The following is a 1,346-nucleotide window of genomic DNA, read 5'->3' on the forward strand; positions in this document are numbered from 1 at the left end:
GGGGGGGGGGGGTGATTTTATGGAGGAAAATGAGGCAGGTGAGAGCAGTGACGGGGACACAGCTCCCAGGGCGGCCCTGACACCCCCAGCCCCCCTGGGGATCCATGGGGCAGGCTGCAGGGCTCTGGCCAAGGGTTGGGGGTCCCATCCCAGGGAGGGGAGTGCTGTCCTTGGGGTCCTGCCCAGCGTGGGGAAACCCAGCCCCCCCAAAAAGCCACGTTTTGCTAGAGGTGCCCGAGGTCTCGGGGGTGAGTTGGGAGGGGGGTGCCGGGGGCTCTGCCCTGTCCCTCATCCCCGTGTCCCCCAGGAGGGTCGTGACGCTGGAGAAGAAGGCAGAAGAGACCTTTGGCTTCGAGATCCAGGTGGGTGCCACGTTCCCCACCCTTCCAGCCCGCACCTTGCTTTGCATCCAGGGTATTTCTGAATTGTCTCTGAGCCAGGGTTTATTTTTAGCGCTGACGGAGCTGCCTGGTTACCGAAGCCACCCCCGGCCGTCATGGCGGGGGCGGCCGGGGGGGCCCCCTTTTGGGGCTCAGCCATCTGAGGCGAGACACCCCTCCCCCCGCCCCACCAGGGCCAGGGTGCTGCCCCACATCACCCGGCAGCAATTAAATACGGCAATTGCCACCTTGAGGCTGCTGCCTGGGGGATGTGCCAGGGATCAGGGAGTCGTGTGTCCCCCCCCAGCACCCCTCACCGTCACCCCTGTTTCAGACCTACGGGCTGCACCACCAGGACAGGAACAGCGTGGAGATGTTCACCTTCGTGTGCCGGGTCCACGGCGGGAGCCCGGCCGAGGCAGCGGGACTCAAGGCCGGTGAGAGCATCCCCGGGGGGGCTGGGGAGGGCCCCAGCAGCAGAGACCGGCAGCCCTGAGCCTGTGTTCCCCCCCCCCAACACTGTAGGGGACACGATCACGGGGGTGAACGGACTAAATGTGGAGGGCGTCCGGCACCGCGAGATCGTGGAGATCATCAAGAGCTCGGGCAACATGCTCCGGTGAGCTGGGGTGATGCTGGGGGAGTGGGGGGGGTCCCAGATGGCCCCTGGCCCCCCCAGAGTGATGGCTGCTGCCCCACAGGCTCGACACACTCTATGGGACGTCCATCCGGAGGGCAGAGCTGGAGGCCCGGCTGCAGTACCTGAAAGTGAGGGAGGGGTACTGGGGGGGTGGAGGGATTGGGAGGGGTACTGGGGGGGTGGAGGGATCGGGAGGGGGGGCTGGGGACCCCCCCACAGGGTTCTCACCCCACCTCCACTTCCCCGCAGCAAACGCTCTACGAGAAGTGGGGGGAGTACCGTTCGCTGATGGTGCAGGAGCAGCGGCTGGGGCGGGGGGAGGGGGG

The 1,346-nt window shown here is 67.0% G+C and overlaps 1 protein-coding gene across 1 annotated transcript in view; it reads left to right on the forward strand.

The window, feature by feature from the left end:
* The first annotated feature begins 89 nt into the window (after positions 1-89).
* GRASP (GRP1 (general receptor for phosphoinositides 1)-associated scaffold protein) overlaps positions 90-1,346 on the forward strand; it is a 1,779-nt gene continuing 522 nt past the window's right edge. The window contains exons 1-5 of the mRNA XM_014947449.1: positions 90-362; positions 715-817; positions 906-999; positions 1,082-1,148; positions 1,270-1,338. Coding sequence (XP_014802935.1) covers positions 105-362; positions 715-817; positions 906-999; positions 1,082-1,148; positions 1,270-1,338 — 591 coding nt within the window. The 5' untranslated portion in view covers positions 90-104. The remainder of the gene's footprint in view (positions 363-714; positions 818-905; positions 1,000-1,081; positions 1,149-1,269; positions 1,339-1,346) is intronic.

This window comes from Calidris pugnax, unplaced genomic scaffold (genome assembly GCF_001431845.1).
Source record: "Calidris pugnax isolate Ruff unplaced genomic scaffold, ASM143184v1 scaffold155, whole genome shotgun sequence".
NCBI classification, from domain to species: Eukaryota; Metazoa; Chordata; class Aves; order Charadriiformes; family Scolopacidae; genus Calidris; species Calidris pugnax.